We start from the raw sequence: 16,894 nt of genomic DNA, 5'->3' as shown, positions 1-16,894 counted from the left end.
GCACAACTACAAGAGTGATCTAGTTGTCTTGTACAACCATTGGTCCTCTGTATGCATGCGCCATGAACGTGCGTCTCATTCGGAGCGAATGGAGCTGTTTTCATATGGCCGAAGACACAGAGAAAAACACTCGGTCGTTGACCACGGTCTCCCGAGACAGGCCTCCCGGCGTCAGAAGGCAAATCCACCACGTCCACCGAAGACGCCAAACAGGGATGATGTGTCTTCTCTCGTTTGGAATGTCATTTCTCGTTGGGACACCAGGCAGACGCACGTAGGCACGCGAGCGCTCTACACCTCTGCCTGAGTGTCTCCTCTCCACCAGTGGCCTTACGCCGATCTGCGGAAAGCCTCCAACTGATACTCCGCTTTGGTGTTGGACCAGGACCTAAATCCTCGCGTGCCGTCGCCTGCGCCTAGTCGCTCTCGAGGCTGCTGCGCTGTCGCATCCGCAAGGATAGACGTGGCTTTCAAAAACGCGTTCACGACGGCTGCCACAGTAGAGTCGTTGACTCCGCTCTCCCCCATAGGACTTGACCCACAAGACTGGCGGGGCTCTCCACATGCGTTTGCCAGCAGTCCACTGTTGCCTCCGGCCGATCCAAAAGGAGCCACAAACATTCCAGCCCCTGCCGACCACGGCCCCTCCTTCAAGGCCGATCTGGGGGTACATCTTCCTTGGCGACCGTCTTCCCGCGGACTGTTGCATCCTGACCAACCCTTCGAGGACACGACGGTGAAGGACAAGTTGTCCCGACGGTACTTCAGGCGGCAGTTACGGTACCCCTCAGGCCTCAGCCTCGCACAGCATGTCTCCATGAATTCTCTGGCCAGGCCTTCGGCGAGAATGTGAATCTCCGTCAGGCCCAGCTCTGGAACACACAAGAAAACCAGAGGAATGGCAGAGTCGGTTGCTTCTGGGCACATCGACGTCGCCCCAGAAAGGCGTTCTGACTCGTGGAGACCGTGAACGGTCACCAGAAAGGCAAACGACTATACATCTCGAAACGGAGAAATCTCACGAGTCTCGACCTCACGCCACGAAATGAGGCCGATGGACGGACGGCTCTGCGCTGAGCGTGATCTGAACGCCTGCGCCACCCACGCGTGTGAAAGTGTGCCATGTGCCGCGCGGCTGCGCGTCTCCCCGCGGGCACCCACAGGGAACCCGACCCGTCCGCAGCCCTTTCCACTCCTGTCCTGCTCAATGCACCAGTTCCTCCCGCGGAAGAGGTCCAGAGCCATGAGAGACAGCGCCCCGACTCTCTGATGACTACAGGTGCCTGCTTACCTTCGTTGCCAGCGAGAGACTTGAGCTCGTCGAGACTCCGAGGCTCCCGTTCTTTTCCTAGATCCGAGGATCCAGTCTGCAAACTGCACAACGAAAGGTAGTCGCTGCGGCTGCGGAACGATCGAGGCAGGATGCTCGGAAGCCCGCTCGTCGACGCCTGTCCCCCAGTCGGTCCGGCCTTGACACCCGAACCGAAATGTGGCGATCGCGATGACGCGAGCACGTCGAAAGTTCTGACAGCGGGAGATGCCAGGTCAAGCAGGCCCCTGCACGCAACGGCAAGACGGACGCAATCCTCATGTGGCTACCGCAGCCAGACGTTTTCCGAGGCGCAACTGTTATCGTCTCGATGCGGGAGTGGTAGCCTCCCGAGCCACTCACTCCTTGAATTCACCAGTCTGGTCACGTGTGTGTGCCTTTTCCCAATAGATACCTCTCAAGGCGCCCGCCTGAGCTCTATACACGATATCTATTTAAAGTTTCCCGGTGCGGCGACAGGGCACTGGTGACAGTGCACCAAGCCAAAATCTCAGCGCGTCAGCAAGATGCACGTCTGAGCTGGTTCTACGCAAAGAGGAATATGCAGAATATGCTCCACACTCTATTTCGCATTGCCTGGTCGATGGAGAACATCCAAATTTCAGGCGTTTGGACAGAGCACGACGTAGGTCTTCACGGCAGTTGTTCCACTGAGAGGTATCTACACACGAGGCAACGCGACACAGCGAATCCTAAACACAACTGCACGCTGTACCTGGAGAGCTGGGACTTGTGTGGCGTCTCACGCAAACAAGCTCCAGAGTCGCTGTCGCTGAACAGCAGCTGTGAGGTAGCTTGTTCCAGTTCGAGGACGTCTTCCATGTCTTCCTTCAGAAGCTGGTCGACGCCCAGGATTTCGCAGTCGCTCCTTTTCCTCGAGTCCATGTCTCCAATCTTGGGGCTCTTCCGCCTCTCACTCCGCGATCCATCCCCGGACGAGCGCGTGCTGTCTGTGGGCGAGGTATCGAATCCCTCTCCGTCGAAAGTGTCGGATGCCGCTCGCTTCAGCCCGCGGCCGCCAAACAGCGCCATCGCTGAAGACAGCCCTTCCAGTCGGAGGTCTCTGGAGATCTCCGGGTGCAAGGCGTCGACGGAGCGCGAGGAGTCAGCACTTCTTTCCACGTCCAGCGCCGCCTTTCCGCAACCTCTCTCATCTCCCCACCTCTGTCGTCCCGAGGCGACAGACACGCGAGACGCTTCAACGTTGTCACTCGCCGCAAATCTCCGGAGAGCTTCTTCAGACGCGCAGTACTTCTCGCCTTGGGTTCTGGTACGCGACGAGCACTTTTCGCGGCTCTTGCCTGGGTGCGTCGCGGCGTCGCCACGAACCCCCTTCGAGAGGCCCTCCAGATGCCCCGCCAGAGCCTGGAGGGCGGCGAAGGTCAGGTCGCTTGCGAAGTCTCCCTGGCACGGCGGCGACTGGTCACTCAAAGACGCCTGACAGCCTTTGCCGGGTCGAATGCCGCAAGCGTCTGCCAAAGCGCCGTCTTGGTCCTCAGCGCAACGCGGCGTGGAGTCTTCAGCATTCGTCTCCGCAGAACTCGCCAAGTCTTCACCCGACAACCCAATCTCTTGGCTCTGCAGGAGAGGCGCAGCGAGGGCGGAGAAGATTTTGGAGAGGTCCGCGTCGTACATGATCGAGGCCGGGATTGGGGTGTCCAGTCCAGCAGAGCCCGAAAATGACTGATCTTGTAGGTCTGCCATCGTAGCTCGGAACCGATAAGAGTCAAGGATATTTCCCGTTTTTTCCCTTTGAAGTGGCGCCCAAAGAGGCGAAAAATGCTGTGGGCCAAGAGTCGCGCGTCCCAAAAAGGCTGAAACCCTGTACGTAAACAGGAGACGCCAACTCTGCGATGAGCAACAGTGCGAGTTTCCAATCTCCCCGTGACACTTCACGATTTTCAAGCGAACAACTAGTGCGTCGGACGCTGCCACATCTACATGCAACTGGAATTGCCGTTTTTCCGGATGTAGATCAGCCGCAATCCAGCAACATCGAGAAAGAATAGCCTTGCCCTGCGTTATTAAATGCAGCCGCTGATGCTTCCCCACGCCTGCAACGATAGAAATTACAGAAAGGGGGACTGCACAAAGGGAAACGGAAAGACATTTGCTGCGCAACGAGAGGTTTTAGGAACCGAGATAAAAGTGGGAACGACGAGAAGGCATGAAGTAACCGACAGATACGCAGGAAGTGTCCGCCAAGGTCCCAGACTTTCCGGTTGTCCAAAGTCCCATTTTTCCAGCTCATCTTCGCCAGCTAAACTTCTCCTCAGTTCTGGTTCGAACGGGGTGGGCCGCTTAATGTCAGAGCAATGGCGACGTACGCGGAGGATTAAATGCAGCTACGTCGTGTACCCTTCCGGCGCTCGGCCTGTAGGGTTCCCTGTCTTCAGCACGATTGAAGTTAGGCTGTCCAGGAAGAGGAAAGTCGCGAGACGAATTACGGCGAAATTTGGCAGCAGAACGATTACCGTAGAAAGAGGCCGGAAACAACTGAAGCAATTCTTCGAGATGGAGGAGGCGTGGGGGCGAAGGTTCGACAGTTAAGAGACAACGCAGTCGAACTAATGCCACGAGCACAGCTTACAAAAGAGAACAGCGTACCAATGACACTTGCCACGAATATAGTCGGTTTCCCACATGCATATACAACACGTAAGAGCTACAAAATCAAATGCACACAAACATGAGACATATACGCGTTCTATTCCGTGAAACAAAGCGGTTGGTAGACAGTGATCAATTCGGCCGGGCACGTCGTTTTCCGACAACCGTGGTCTCAAGTGTAAGCAACTGGCAAGGGGTTGTCTGCCGAACCGCTGCAGCACTATCGATGGACACGGAGGAGAGTCGTTCTCCAATCACAAATACGCTGTGCCTGTTTTCAGCAACAGCATGCTGCATGCCCACACCTGCACTTAAAAGCGCGAGTTTTCAATGCAAAATGGAAGAGCGTACCACGTCCGTTCACATATACAGAGCAATTCACGCCCGTTTTTTGGTTTTTCTCTTCTTTCGTGTTCGCTTCTTTGGTCACCGTCCCTTTCCAAGAGAAATTTTCTGGGCAGCGATCTATGGGCCGTTCTGTCGCCAAATTGCTGCCGTACCCCTTGGTCGTTGCGTACGGAGCGGTGAAAAGGGTTCGATCCACTTACGGATCGCAAAAAAACACCTGATTCGGGGGATACAAAACAGGTCACAGCGTAGCGGAGATGTTTTATGCCAGTCGCTCGCAATACGAAGGCGCGACCAGATAGGCGTATGCCTCTATCAACTGTCTGTACGCTACAGACTGTCGCAGCGCCCCACAGAATGCCGCTGTGCCAAACCAGGTATCACTTGGACCCCAGCCACAGTACCAGACAGGAAAAGTATGAAAAAAAGTGCATTGGACGCCACTCCACAAAAAGCATACAACCATGCAATTTGTCGAATGGCTTAACAGGACGGATAAGCCTGCTATGTTCGTGAGAAAACGGTTTTTATTGGTGGGACGATCAAATGCAGCGCCCCCCTTGACAGTGACGCGTGGTGCCGTATGCTGCGTAAGGAGCGCGCCTCGGATGCAGGCGGCTCAGCGGTACTCGAGCAAAAGTGCAACGTAGTAAACCCCGCGGGAGTCGTTAAAGCGTAGATCTAAAGAGCACGGAAGCAGTAGCACTGGACTCAAAGCGACATAAACAGAGGGATCCAGGAGAAGGCTTCGTTCAGAAAAAGATCAGAGAGCGAAGAAGGAAAATTATGTTTGTCTGGTGCGCGACTCCCTCTCTGCAGCACCTGTTCGCATCCCCCCTGGAAGCGGTGCCCCAAGCAAGGCCACGAACTTGAATCCAGTCACTGCGCTCAGGCCCGCGTCCAGACTCGGTTGCAAGTCGAGCATGCCAACCTCACCAGCCGTGCACCATGCGCTCTGCTGTCTCCCTTGCACCCGTCCCGCCCGGTAAACCGCGCAACGCTCAAGAGGGTCGTGCAGCCGCACGAAAACCGCGGGAGGCGCCGACATCTACCGCAAAATAGCGATTACCACCGGATCTCCTTAGTGCCCCTCATGCCGGGATGCATGCTGTTCACTTCGCTTCATGCGTGGCTGACAGGGGGACAACGACTCGAGTTCCAACAGGGATGGTGCACCGCGTGGGGCCCCTGTCTGGAAAAGCATGCCGAGGACGTCGGTTCACGGATCTCGCACCAACAGAGACTATGTGCTGACTGGGTTTCCCCACGCCAAAAGGATTTACGTCCACCACAAACGGACGTGAAACGCGTGAAGTGAAAACATGTGTTCCAATACGCGGATATTTCAGATAGGATGGAGGCGCCAGTTAGGATGCCGGCCGTCCTTGTACCCCACCCGTTTCTCACTGCACGAGACAAAAGAAATCGCAAGATAATGCCCAATGGCCGCCTGTGTCATTCGGCAACCTGGAGATTTCACGGACCCATCGGTGGGGGGGCAATGGCTCAGAGGTTGGCCTTTCAACCGTGTCTCTCCGGCGTTCTTGGTGGCGCGGAGACAATGTCGGGGACGACGCACCTCTGCTAAACGACTGGAACAAGATCCCTAACCCAGGGGTTCAGCCTCAGCCGGACATAACCACAAAGCGTGTGCTGCCTTTTTTGCTTCAGTCCCTTGAAAACCCCAGTTGTCGCCAGGGGTACCCGGAAGGGCTAGTGAACTCACGGAACACACGGTTGATGCCACGGAAACAGCTGCTGCGCCGTTGCGCGCCCTAGACAGCACAGATTTAATGAGAAGGTAGCCTGTTCCGCATCTCAAGGCTGTCTGCGCACCTTGATTTGGATGTGGCAAAGGTCTTTGCCACTTGTACTGTTTGGTCTGGTGCTTGGAAAGAAAGGCTCATGTACTCGTAAGACCCCGTCAACGCTCCACTACTCTTGCCTTCGCCAAGCCTAAAGGACCTGTAGGGTTCAGTCGGGCCGACCTGATCCTCAGTATCATTTTGCGTTTTTTCAAACTTTCGATAAGCGACATGTGAAAAGGCAAAGCACCTTGCAGGCACAACATTTATCCCGCTGGCCACAAACAAGTTCTTCCACAGTGCTTTTCAAGGGCCCACCGTAGACAAGACCGGCAGGATGGAGTGGAATGCAGTCGGAACAAGCTTGTTTGCGATCGTACACTCACTGCTTCGAATTCCAAGGTCTGTATGTTCGAAAGTGAACTCGGAAACAAAAGGCTGATAATCCCACAGGATCTATCTGCTTGCAAACACGGGAATGGAGAGCTGCTGACTGTTGCTCACAAGTGTGCCAATGCAAAGCAACACTCTCTCATGTAATTACGTCTCAGATGCACTACGGGATGACAAGCAAGGCCTACTATGAGTTTGTTAGTGCATGCAGGCGGTGGTCTCTATGTCTAGTCCGACCGCAGAGCGATGCGTACAGGGCACAAACAAACAACATGAGCAAGACGACTACGTCCAAATAAGCAGGATCCGAATTGGCGTCGTGTCCACTTGAGTTTCCCCTTGGATGCCGATATGGTGGTGTGAAGCTTGACAGGGAAGTACTCTTTTCTGAGACTCAGCAATATATGCATTTTATGTTGTCGATGACTCCTCTTGCTTACCAGGATGTGCTCGCGTGGGTTCTGCTAGTCACACTTTACCCGAACTGACAGTCACTAGGTTGCGTGGACGGGTGAGAGTTGAGGAAACCAAATTTCTGTCTATCTTACCATACGCAGACCACTGATGGCCATCATGAATAGTTGCACACTGAGGACAAAGAGGTCTAGAATGTCAACTTAGGGTTTCTTTCTTCCTCGCTCATTGCCACCATCAGACTCGTCATCTCCACTTTTCGCTGCGAACGCGCTCACTGTGCTTACGGCCCTACGTCATTTCTACGCCTGAGATGAGAATGATAGCAACAGCTGTAGCTTTCAAAATTCTACACTACATAGCCGGAGTCAAAATTACGCGAAGGCGTAGCTCCCGGTGCACGCAAAAGCTTGCTCATAATCGCACATGCCGGAGCGTCCCCTGTCGTTTTCCAGGTGACGGGGAGAGACAAGTCAACGTCACAGAGGCCACGCACGTCCTCTTTTCCGGCACCCTTCTGGTGAGGTATTTACGTGTGTTGGTTGAAACGGTTTAGTGTGCTCGACCCCAGCAAAAACAGACTGACACAGGCATTTGTGTTCAAGGGCGTGCACGCTTTCTTCCCTAGACGTACGTGTACACGGAACTTGGCATTACGTACACACGAGAACAACAAACGTACCGCACAGAAGTGCGTTCTTGTAACTACCCGCTAAAACACTGTCACGCATACATAATTACAGGTACCAGGTCCCCCCCATGAATACCCTGCCTTCGTCAGACCCTCTACTTTCCCGCTCGTCGAGTTCCACACTAGACCAATGTACATGTAACGATTCGTTCTCTACATAAGTGTGCTTGTGTCAATGAACGAGGGGAAGCAGACGCTCCGGAAAAAAAACTTCACGACTACCCGCCAACGTCGAAGTTCGACAGATAATGAAGCACGTACACGCACAGCTCCCTCGTTTTATCCTATATCCGCTAGACGACACCCTGCGACCTCAAAGAAAAGGGACCCATGCATGCACACTTACACATAATAAATATGTCCCGATGGTCCTATATTTATATATGCATCATGTGATCTCGTCGAATGTCCCTTCGGAGTCCTGCGTAAAAAAACAATGCCAAAGCATGCGGATGTGAAAAACTGCTCACGTCTCCTTGCTCTTTTTTAACGTGCCACACGGCGAGCTTCCCTTCGCAGAAACCGGTTTCCTCGTCCTCATTGCGAAGATGATCGAAGATCCTGTGCTTAGAGACCACACTTGTGTAGCATGTAACCACCCACCGACCCCCTGAAAGCCCATCACGACGAAGGCACCAACGAGAGGAGACCCAACGGATATCTCGTAAACCTTAGGTTCCTCATTGTTCCTCTCGGATATCCGCTGTTTTTTCCAACAAGAAATGCTCTGGTTACCTACATGTGCACTGTACTGTGCCGAGCCCGATGCAGAGCTCGGTACAGAGTACAAATATACATGCACCTATATAAATATCCCGCGAAAACGAAATACGGTGTCTGCAGAGAGACAAGACAACCGTGAATACTTATATACATTTTGCGCGATTCCAGTAGATACCAGGCAACACTGACGGTCGCCGCACTCTGCAGCTCATGCCGCCGATCGCACTTTGCTGTATATCAAAAACGGGAAGAGACATGGATAATACCAGTGGGTATATATATACGCGTACCTTTGAGACGGACATACCTCCGTACACGCAGAACAAAATCTCCACAGATGTTCGAAGAAATACATATTTATATGCATATTCTCCATATATACGTATTATCCAGAAACGCCTGTATATACTTAATGAAAAAAGAGAGATGAGTCACCTCTATCTCACGGTTCTGTGCATTCGGAAGTACACCCTCACACGCTCACATATGTACAGACGTATCTGGAGCGTTTTCCGTCCCATGTGCCGATGTGTTCGTCGGCCATCACTAAGCATCTACACTCGCATGCACGTACACAGCGGTACGCCAGTACACACTTTCTACATATATAGATATATATGGCCATTACAATATGGATACGACGGAAAGGCACCACAAAGGAAGGCCAACCACTGTGTCGTCAACAATGTGCTTTGGGTTATGCTCTCAGTGCACGGACTTTCTGGCTCTCGAATGTCGTCACCTCCTGTATTCCCTGTCACCCTTTCCCGATCATAGACAGACCAACAGATCCATGGGTTTTTGTCTCGAGAGCCGAGCTTTAGAGATGTGCAACAGACGACTGGTCGCCTCCTCGAATCGTTCCCGTCATCTTCTCTCCCGCTCCCGCACCCCCACACTTTCGCTGGCTGATTCTTGGTGGTCTCTACCGCTCTCAAACCCGTTCCTCTCTAGTTCCCCGGACTTCGCGAGAGAAAGAAAAACTCAAGACGCGGAAAAAAGCGCACAACGACTCGATAAAAAAACGGCCACAATGCGCCTATGGCTGCATGCAGAAGGAGGAGAAATCAGATACAAAAGCTAGAACATGGCAACAGGGTGGAGATGTCCGCGAAAAATACGGATGCGTCTGTAAAGGCACTCCAAACACGAAAAAATACATTCCCCTCTCTGTTTTCGTGCCGTGCACGAGTTCCCGTTCCCCTCCAGTTGCACACGCACAGACGAACGAGAAAGCGGGAAAAAATCCGAAGGACCACCATCTCCCCGCGTTTCCCAACGCGCGACAAACGGGTAACTTCGTGACTCCTTCACAAACACACGCCTTTTTTTGGCAGGGCCGAGTCTCTCGTCTGGTCCTTCCAGAGCGAGACTCGACATAGCGGATTCCACGCTGAGTACCGAATGCGACAGTGCGAGGTGAGAGAAAATGCAACACGGGCACGAAGACAGGCGAGTGGAAAAAGAAGGTGAGACACGAGACAGCGAAGAGAGAAGAGAACCTGCGGAGTTGGGCGCAGTTCCGGAGGTGTTCCGAAACCGAACCAAAACCTTTTCCTGCCTGCCACGGCTTGGGCCACAGCTAGCAGAAGCAAAAGGAATGTAATGTTAGCAGCGACTTCATCTTGTTTCTACACTGGCACTTTTTGAAATCACGAAATGTCGGGGAAGCACGCCATTCTCTCTCCCGCGATTTCTACAGCGTTTTTCTTCCTCTCTCCGTTGTCACTCGCCTTCGTTCCTTCCCCATCGCCGTTTCCTGCCTCTTCAGACTCGGTCTCAACGCTCAAAGTGGTGCGAGCTCCACCTGCCCATCCCTCCAAGTCTGCGCGAGGGCGGAGAGGCCTGGGGAGAGAGAAGGAAGCAGAAACGGCCACGCGGTCCCATTTTCGTATCCGGTACTTCCGCCGATCTGTCCCCTCTTGCACTTCGGCCTCCAACTCTAGTAAGCTGGATTCTGGGACCTCACAGGTCGACCCCCGCCTGTCGCCTCGTCGCCTCGCCCTTCAGGACCGGCCGGGACAGGAGACTCCGGGCCTTGCCGAGCTCGAGGGTTGCCTGATCGCGAACCCGTCTCGCTACGGGCTGTGTGCACGAAAGCCGGAGATGAAGAAGGGAACGGCGACGGAAAGAAGGGCGCATGCGAGCTCGGATGCCCTCTGGCCTGTCCTCCGGCTCCCATCGCGATTTCCGGCGGCAGTCTCATGCCTTCATTCACACTTTCGTGGTAGCCCACAGACGACGCCACCGGTCCACAGTCGTGAGACATCGGGGCGTGGTGCAGACAGAGGGAAGAGAGAGAAGACGGATCGTGGCCGTACGGCGTCGGCAGACCTTCACTGACAAACGGAGGAGAGGCGAAGCAGCCACTCGTGGCCTGGGGCAGAAAGCCTGTCTTGCCTGCACTCATCGGTTGATGGTGCGGAGGAGGCGGCGGAGCGCCTGAGAGCCATGTCTACAGGAAAGACAGACACGCGCAACGCACAAACACCTGTGCACAAACACCCGGTACAAACCGATCTGCTTCTCTGTGCACGTAGACGCGCACATATATCCCGTCCCTCCTCTCAACCATATACATATCAATACACGGTTATACATATATATGTATGTACCCTTTTAAAAACGCCCTAGCACAACAAACATGTCTCCGGATATACAGAGAGGAACGCCGGTCCACGCGAGCTTTCCCCCCCTCCGCACCTCCCCCCTTCTTTGCCTTTCCTCTCGCTCTCGGTGAGTTTCCGTACGCGATTGCCCGTTTTTCACTCCTCGGCGCGTCCTCGGCTTCAAGGCTTCTTCCTCCTGAATGTCCCGTTCTCTGACCTGCGACTTTCGGGTCCGTCTCCCTTCTGCCTCTGTTCTTGCCTCTCGTTGTCACTCGCTCTCGACGCACCGGCTTACCTGAGGCCGCGGCAACGGCTGAGAGTGCAGGCCGGACACCGCGGAGCCTGCGGACACTCGCGCAGACTGACGCACGTGGCTGTGAGGGCCCACGCCTGCCTTCCCGCCTAGCGTCGTTCCTCTCCCGTCGCCAACGGGCAAGAGGGGAAACACGTGAGGCACTCCGCCACACAAAAGACCTTGGTTTCTGTCTCCACACAACCCAGCCGGCGTCGTCTGCGCGGGACTCTGAGCGTGCCCGAGAGCACCGGGAGATGCGGCATAGGGCGCGCTCGAAAAAGAAGGCTCAAGCGGGGAGGTCAAAGGCATGCTCACGCGCTCGTCCGTTGCCTCGCCTCGACAGCCTCCCGCTGCAGCACTCCTCTGAGACGGCCTCTGCGTGTGCGAGCACGCGCCTTCGTCTGCCTGATCTGGCCACTCCGTGGACTCAGCGGGGACTGGCAAGGCGGCGAGGAGCAACGAAGCCCGTGGCGGCTCAGACGCAAGCTGCAGTGCTTTCCCCGAGAGCGGACACGAAGAGATGCCCCGTGGTCCTCGTCGACCTTCCGGGCGATCGCGCGTGGGGTGCCCGCCCCGACACGCCGAACCCGACGGCCCTCCATGGTGTCCCCTCGATGCCGGCCCCACAGACGAGCCGTGCCAGTCTCCTTGCTCGCCCCTGTCTCCTCTCTGACTCGGGCCTCGCCGCCCGCCGTCGGCTGCGCTAGGGCCTGTCCCTCGTCCCTGCTCTTCTGGAAGACCAAAAGGAAGCACACAAAAGGCGGTGTCGCTACATGGTGGGTACAGAACAAAGCGATATGCTACAGGTACACCGAGAGAAGACGACGCACCAAGGATGCAGATGATGGCTTCCAGAGAAGAACGGAAAACGGAAGACAACAAAACGACGGCGGGGAAGACAGATAGAACACGGTGTCTGAAATCAGATGCGACGGACATGACGAGACAAAAACCACGAACGCTGCTGTGCTTTGTACCTGAGAGCGAGGACCAGAAGACGAGACTCTCAGACGGAACAGGAATGTGCTCGCGCGTTTTTGGTACGCGGCAGGGGCCTGCAATTCCTCACGATGAGAGACTCTACTACTCATCCTTGACACAGGTACCCGTTAGAAGAAAGCGTTTCACCCCTGTCTCAGGTAACTCGGTTGTGCACAATCTTCACCGGTTCTGCCTCCGTCCACGTTGCCCTGTGTGTGCCGGTTTTTTGTTTGTGTTTCCGATTTCCCTGTGGCTTCCAACCCGTCGCGTTCCACAACCCAGTCGCGCCTCACCTCCCCGTTTCTTCTCTCGTTTCTCTCTCTCCTCGCGGTCTCCGCCTTCCTCGCCCTTTCCATCGCCTCTGTCCGTGCTCTTCAACATCACCTTCAAATATTTGTTTCCCGTGTGGAATCCGTTCATGCCGGCGACCGCGCTGAGTGCAGCAGCGGGCGAGCCGAAAGTGATGAAGCCGAACCCGCGGCTCTGGCCGTCGTCTTTGTCGCGCTGAATCGTCGCCGCCCGGATGCGTCCCAAGTGGCGGAAGTGCTGAAGAAAGCACATCGCGAGGTCGCGGCAGAGGCGGGAAAAGACAGCTGATCAACACCAACCGGGTTCGCATGCACACCGAGACACCGCCCCTGCGCATGCCAGCCTCGCGGCTACAGACGCGGGCCGCCCGCGAAAAAAGACAAACTCTAAAATCCTGTTTACACGGTTCAACCTTGCTTGCATCTCAATTCAAGTTGGGTGCGAGACTCTGTACCACCCCCTCTGCAATCGTTACTCCCTCGATGTCACTCTCACGACGCTCGTCCTGTTTCGCGTCTCGCTGACTGTGTCCTTACGAGCACACCAGAAGACCTCACCAACGGTATAGGACCACAACCGCCAAAGCTCACCCTTCTCAGGTCCCAGTCGCTCCACTCTGGAGGGACATGGAAGACGAAGACTGTACAGTCCGGTCTGCCGTAGCGCGCGGCGCCGGCGAGTTTGTCTCTTCGTCGCGCGTGGCCTGGCGCATTTCCGGGTCTTTGTAATCCCCGTCTTTCAGACGGACCGTTCGCGGCCTCTCCTGCAGGAAGGACTCCATCTTCCGCGAGGTCCGCGCCCGCGGGCGTCGGAGCGCGCGCGTCCCCTGAGGCCGTCCCGTCGGGGCACTCTCCATCCCCGTCGATCGCCTGGTCCAAACAGGCAACCCCTGTCTGGAAGCTTTCTTCTGCTCGATCTGGCGACCGTCCGCGCGCGCTGTCGCCCCCTGCGTCCGCTCTCACGGCTCCTGCGCCTCGGCCACCCGCGGACTGGACGCGCTCGCGTGTCTCCACCTCGCCCGCTGGTCCCCTGTCTCGCGACAGGGACGTCGGCTGCCGGTGGCCCAAAGCTCTCGCGTCGTGGCTTCTCCTCTCGCGATCCTGGCCGCACGCTCCCATTGGAGCCTCCGGCGAGTCGCAATTGCCCAACTGGAGCGCGCGCCCCTCGCCCCTCGCCCCCTTTTCCGCACTCTCCAGCTCGCCGCGGTGGAACGCAGCTCCACGAAACGAACGCGCGGCCCTCGCGTCGTCGCCGCTCTTGTCTTCCTCGCCGCCGCCCCGCTCTCTCCCACACGCAGCGAGATTGCCGAGACGCTCTGTGTCCTCGTCAGCTCCCCGGCGGTTCTTCTTACTGACGTCGCCTAGGCCGCATCGCTCTCGGCTCTGGAGCGCAGCACTCGGCAGCCCGCTCTTCCGCGCACCCTGCGCCCTGTCTGCAGACGCGTGCGCATACGGCGGGCGTTTCTTGGATTCCGTTTTTAGCAACACTTTCAGGCGTTTGCCGTCGACGTGAGCTTGATTCGCCTGCTGCAACGCACAGAGGGCGGACTCGGCGTCCTCGAAATCGACGAACCCGTACCCCTTGCTGGTCCCATCTCGCCGACGCACCACCACGGCGCTGGCGCAGCGGCCGTATAGCTCGAAATGCTGCAAACAAGCAGTGACAAAGGGAGCGGGAGACGGACGGAGTGGGCTGGAAAAACTCGCACTAAAACCCCTCTCCTGCCTTAACACCTGACTAGTACGGCGACGTGGCTCACTTCGAACGGGCGGGCCGAGTTACCTAACGGGTGTACACTTCCAAAGACTGCAAGGGGAACGGGGAGAGACAGGGGAGACGAGCAGGAGAGGAAACGGGTAGCGGGAGGGAGGCGGGGACAGAAAACGCGCAGAAAATCACGGCCACCACGCGGGAAGGACACCCGAAGACGTGAGAGGTAGGCACGAAGACCGCGGGACACAGGGAGAACGCGAGCGTGGAAGGGGCCCGCAGAGGCTATGTGACCATCACAGTCGAAAGAAAGTGAAGCTTACCTTCAGCAGCTGTTCGTCTCCCCACAGCGGGGGCACGTGGAAGACAAATAGAGAGCACTTGACGGCGCCCGTTGGTCCCGCGCCGGTTCTTCGTCCTTTCTCCTGTTCCGTTGACCTTGTCTCAGGCAGAGGATCTCCGTGCTCGTCTCTCCCTTCTTCGCCGCTCCGAGTCTTAACCGCACCGCTCGCGCCTTGAACGGCGTGCACCACGGGTACTCGCTCTTCGTGACGCTCCTGCTGTCTCGGCTTCTTCAAAGAGACTTTCAGCTGCTTCCCCTCAATCACCCGCCCATCCATGCTCTCGACGGCTCTCTGCGCACTCTCTGCGTCCGAGAAACAGACAAAGCCGTAGCCGCGGTTTCGCCCGTCGCCCTTGCGCTCCACACGCACGCTCGTTATCGTGCCCCACTCGCTGAATTGCTGAAGGACAGGCACACACAACGCATTTTCGAGGCAATTCTTGATAACAAAAACACGAATGAACCTACGCGCCGACAGGAAGGCCTGTGTGTACCGATACATTTACGTGTCCGAGGGAAATAGTCGGCCCGAGGAGACACCAAACTCGCGAACGCTACCCTCGAGGTGGAATGTTACAGAAACGCGCGGGCACATAGATGTCTAGGGGCTCCTGTCGCAGGCAAATAGGTATACGGGTATTCTGTCTGTTAAACCGCGAACGTTTTCCAGCATCTCTTGTTCTGTTCACGTGGGCGCTCTCAAACATCGGGAGATGGCAGCGGCTCTGGGCGCATCTTCCACAGGCCCCCCGCACGTCGGAATCGTAGCGTTCCCGAGCAGCATGCAAGTCAAACCCGCACGTGCACGACACGTCTACAAAAGCGATTAGACATAAAGAAAGCAGGGGCCGTAGTCTGTATATACCTGGTGGAGGTCGTCTTCTGTCCAGGAGAGGGGAATCTGGAAGACGAAGACGTTCGTTTTCATCACGTTCAAGCACAATTCCGTTCTCTCCACGGCGTTCAGGCCTGCCTCTCGTTTCCCATCTGCCGCGCCCTCTCTTGGTCCCCTTCCTCCAACTGCTGTCGATGCCGCGTCTTCTCTCTTTGCGTCTTCACTGGCCCCACCACCCTGTCTCTCCCGCGGTCCTTCGCGGTTCACAAAGTAGCCTCCGTGGCCGCTCTCCCCTGAGGATCTCGCCACGGAAAGCCCGCATAGCGCAGAGTCGCTAGCCGTCTCCAGGCACCTCCCGGAAAGATCTGCTTCCGGCGCCCCAGCCGTCGCCGGCACCTGGGCTGCGTCTCCTGGGCCGCGTCTGCCTGACGTGGGGCTCTCCCCTGACTCCAAGGCCAGGCGGCAGTGCGAAGCGGAAGAACTCTCTGAGGACGGGAGCAGCACGCGGTCCTCAGGCGATTCACGCGGGGCAAGGGAGGATTCTCCGGCTGCGGCTGAGGCTCTCGATGCACGCGAGGCGCCAGCTGGTGCGCTGCCCCCAGTGTGGGTTCCCGCCCCCGTCTCGCCATTCTCGGGCCTGGAGTCCAGAGCCCCAGACGCAGCTCGCGTCGCCTCAGTCGGTAACGGCGCGTTCAGAGAGACTCCTTGCTTCTCTCCCGCCCCGTCACCCCCCGATCCGGGGCTCCCTAACACAAGCGGCGAAGGCGCGCTGTTGGCCATTGTTCGTTCGAGGACGCGTTGCGCAGAGTGTGACAGAGGAAAGCGAAAAAACTCGAGATCGACACGAGGGATAGAGCACACGGTCCACGCATCTGGGAACCGTGGTGCGCGTCAATCCAACAAAGGAAGCCCCTGCACAGAAACGCCGGGACCGGGCCCTCCGCAGTCCGTCACGCGTGCTGCAGGGAGTCGCACAAAACTTCGCATGCAACCTGACGCCGGTGCTGGGGTTCTTCCACGTCAACGGCCCGTCTCTCGGGTGTCCAGGAGTGAACGGGGGCCGACGCTGGCAACGGACGGGAACAAGCACAGAAAGGAAAGGAAATCGGAAAGCAAGGTACTCGCCAGGGACCGACTCGCGCGAGAGCCGTGCCGCGCCCCCAGCGCCTCTCCCCAGTTTCCCTGGATATAGTTTTCCCGATGCCGCTTCGAGGTGCGCCGGCGCTCATGAAGAACGCTCAACTCTCATGGCCCAGATGCTTTGGTACAGCGCGTTAGCTCGAGCCGAGTGCGCCTGGCGAAGAGTGCGGAGGAGGCGCTTGAAGAGCGGCGCGAGGGCGAGACGAGCAGCCTCCGCGGGGTCCAAGTGACAGCAGCGAAGGAGACGACAGAGGCGGAGTGCGACGACGCACAAGGTGGGCGGCCGGATCGAAAAAAGGTCGAGAACGACCACTCTCGAATGACGGAGGAGAGGACACAAAGGTGGAAAAGGAGCCCA

General features: G+C 56.8%; 2 protein-coding genes across 2 annotated transcripts; both read right to left on the bottom strand.

Moving 5' to 3' along the window:
• Positions 1-330: 330 nt before the first annotated feature.
• On the bottom strand, positions 331-3,034 carry NCLIV_010160 (conserved hypothetical protein; the record flags this gene model as incomplete). The annotated part of the gene is made up of 3 exons (XM_003880531.1): positions 331-872; positions 1,292-1,557; positions 2,046-3,034. The coding sequence occupies 3 exons, from the start codon at positions 3,032-3,034 to the stop codon at positions 331-333; spliced, it is 1,797 nt and encodes a 598-aa protein (XP_003880580.1).
• A 7,222-nt stretch (positions 3,035-10,256) lies between these two features.
• Positions 10,257-16,176, bottom strand: NCLIV_010150 (putative RNA recognition motif-containing protein; the record flags this gene model as incomplete). Its single annotated transcript, XM_003880530.1, has 6 exons — positions 10,257-10,769; positions 11,219-11,949; positions 12,493-12,745; positions 13,099-14,154; positions 14,542-14,961; positions 15,427-16,176. 6 exons carry the CDS (start codon positions 16,174-16,176, stop codon positions 10,257-10,259), a joined length of 3,723 nt encoding a protein of 1,240 aa, XP_003880579.1.
• Between the last annotated feature and the right edge of the window lie 718 nt (positions 16,177-16,894).

Source organism: Neospora caninum, chromosome IV (assembly GCF_000208865.1).
Source record: "Neospora caninum Liverpool complete genome, chromosome IV".
NCBI classification, from domain to species: Eukaryota; Apicomplexa; class Conoidasida; order Eucoccidiorida; family Sarcocystidae; genus Neospora; species Neospora caninum.
This window is presented reverse-complemented; position numbering and strand designations above follow the sequence as displayed.